At 36.6% G+C, this 1,651-nt stretch overlaps 1 protein-coding gene across 1 annotated transcript; it reads right to left on the reverse strand.

Moving 5' to 3' along the window:
- Window positions 1-12: 12 nt before the first annotated feature.
- Window positions 13-1,645, reverse strand: LOC105316087 (neurotrypsin-like). Its single transcript, XM_011410890.2, has 7 exons — window positions 1,546-1,645; window positions 1,328-1,492; window positions 1,092-1,271; window positions 876-1,040; window positions 665-826; window positions 436-606; window positions 13-233 (listed from the first exon to the last, which is right to left on the reverse strand). Exons 2-7 carry the CDS (start codon window positions 1,446-1,448, stop codon window positions 31-33), a joined length of 1,002 nt encoding a protein of 333 aa, XP_011409192.2. The 5' UTR covers window positions 1,449-1,492; window positions 1,546-1,645; the 3' UTR covers window positions 13-30.
- Window positions 1,646-1,651: the final 6 nt, after the last annotated feature.

The following is a 1,651-nucleotide window of genomic DNA, read 5'->3' on the forward strand; positions in this document are numbered from 1 at the left end:
GAAGTATGAGAGGAATATTTCAATTCCAAATCAATATTGGTCAGGCCTCTTACCAACTTGTTGATATCCTAATTGCATACACACAACATTACCATTCAGTTCACCCCAACCATCATCACACACAGTGCCCCAGGCATTGTTAACACATATTTCAACTCTTCCTTGATTCAATGTTGCACCATCTCTCAGTCTTACATCACCATTTGTACAGTTGGAGTACATAGTCTGTGAGCCTAATTATGAAAAAATACACTAACTCACAGTTGAGTTTTATATTACAAATTACTGTTAAAAACATCTGATTTCAAATTTAAAAGTGGCCTAAATCAGAGGCATTGCAAATGTATCGTTGGAAATATAGCTGCCCAAATATTGGAATGAAAACTTTACATGATTACTACAATATACTAAACTACTAGTTAAAATACTGTTTACCTTGGCAAATGACACCAGCATCATTCTGAGAGCAACTAGAATATGATGAACCCGGGGGTAGCAAATGTACAGGACAATCAAATAATTCTCTTTCACTTCCAGTGCAGTTGACACCATAGACTCTTGTGGGATAAGAGTCTGATATAATACTACCATAAGCTGCCATTGCTCCTGTATAAAAATTATTATACAATAGCAAAATGCTTGTTTGTGAGACTACAGCACAAACCATATGCTGAATGGCCAAATTGATGACAGATAACTGCTGCATCATTATCATCCCAATTCTCATCACAGACAGTAACCCAAGTTCCATTAACACACACTTCAACACGTCCAATATGAGTATTGTAAGTGCCTCTTATCCGAACCCTACCATCAGTGCATGTACCTAAAAACCAAAAGAATCATGATAGCTTTAAATAGAAGTTCTGATTTACCTATACATTGTGCCCCTGCTATTTCATAGTTTTGACAGCTTAATAGATAGTTAGAAGATGATTTGGGACAGTGTAATAGAGTCTTTTCAATACCAGAACAATAAAAAAGTCCATAGACAAAAGGGCTATGCACAACATATCTATTACTGTAGTAAGCACTAGATCCTAAAGAGATAGTAATGCACCACTGCCACCACTGATAGAAATCAATCTTACCATAAGGTTGCAGTCCTAGTTGACGACAAACAACATTACTATCAGCAGTGCCCCATGAATCATCACAGACTGACCCCCAAGTGTTCTTATAGCATATCTGTACATTCCCTTCATTACTTGTGCTCCCTCCAATTAATCTCACATCACCATCGGTGCAGTTGCTATACTGGGTAGTATTTGCTATGATAAAAAAAAACCATAATAATAGTAGCAAAAGCAATTTAAATAAAGCTTACACATGCAAAAGACTGAGGCATCATTGCTTTGGCCACAATATCTTCCATTGTAAGTAGTAGTAAATTGACATTCCCACAATGAGGTTTCATTACCAGTACAGCTTAGGTTGTATATACCCATTGGCCACTCATAGTTGATGAAGGCATTTGATACTGCAATAGCACCTGTGTGAATGCATTAAGAATAAAACACATTCAGACAATTATTTTAATCCTACCATAATGAGAATATCCTAATTGAGAACATATCACAGCAGCTTCTTTTGCTGTCCAGCTATGAGAACAGATAGTAACCCATGAACCATTGTAGCAAACTTCTACTCT

The sequence above is a fragment of the Amphimedon queenslandica genome, unplaced genomic scaffold (assembly GCF_000090795.2).
Source record: "Amphimedon queenslandica unplaced genomic scaffold, v1.1 AMPQUscaffold_5264_Cont22763, whole genome shotgun sequence".
In the NCBI taxonomy this organism is placed as follows: Eukaryota; Metazoa; Porifera; class Demospongiae; order Haplosclerida; family Niphatidae; genus Amphimedon; species Amphimedon queenslandica.

Excerpts from the sequence above, each read along its gene's own strand:
- LOC105316087 (XM_011410890.2), bottom strand. The coding sequence starts at position 1,448 with ATGGGTATATACAACCTAAGCTGTACTGGTAATGAAACCTCATTGTGG. Across the intron at positions 1,041-1,091 it reads ACTAGGACTGCAACCTTATG|GATCTAGTGCTTACTACAGT; the intron begins GTAAGATTGATT and ends CTATCTCTTTAG. Across the intron at positions 607-664 it reads ATTTGGCCATTCAGCATATG|GAGCAATGGCAGCTTATGGT; the intron begins GTTTGTGCTGTA and ends ATTTTTATACAG.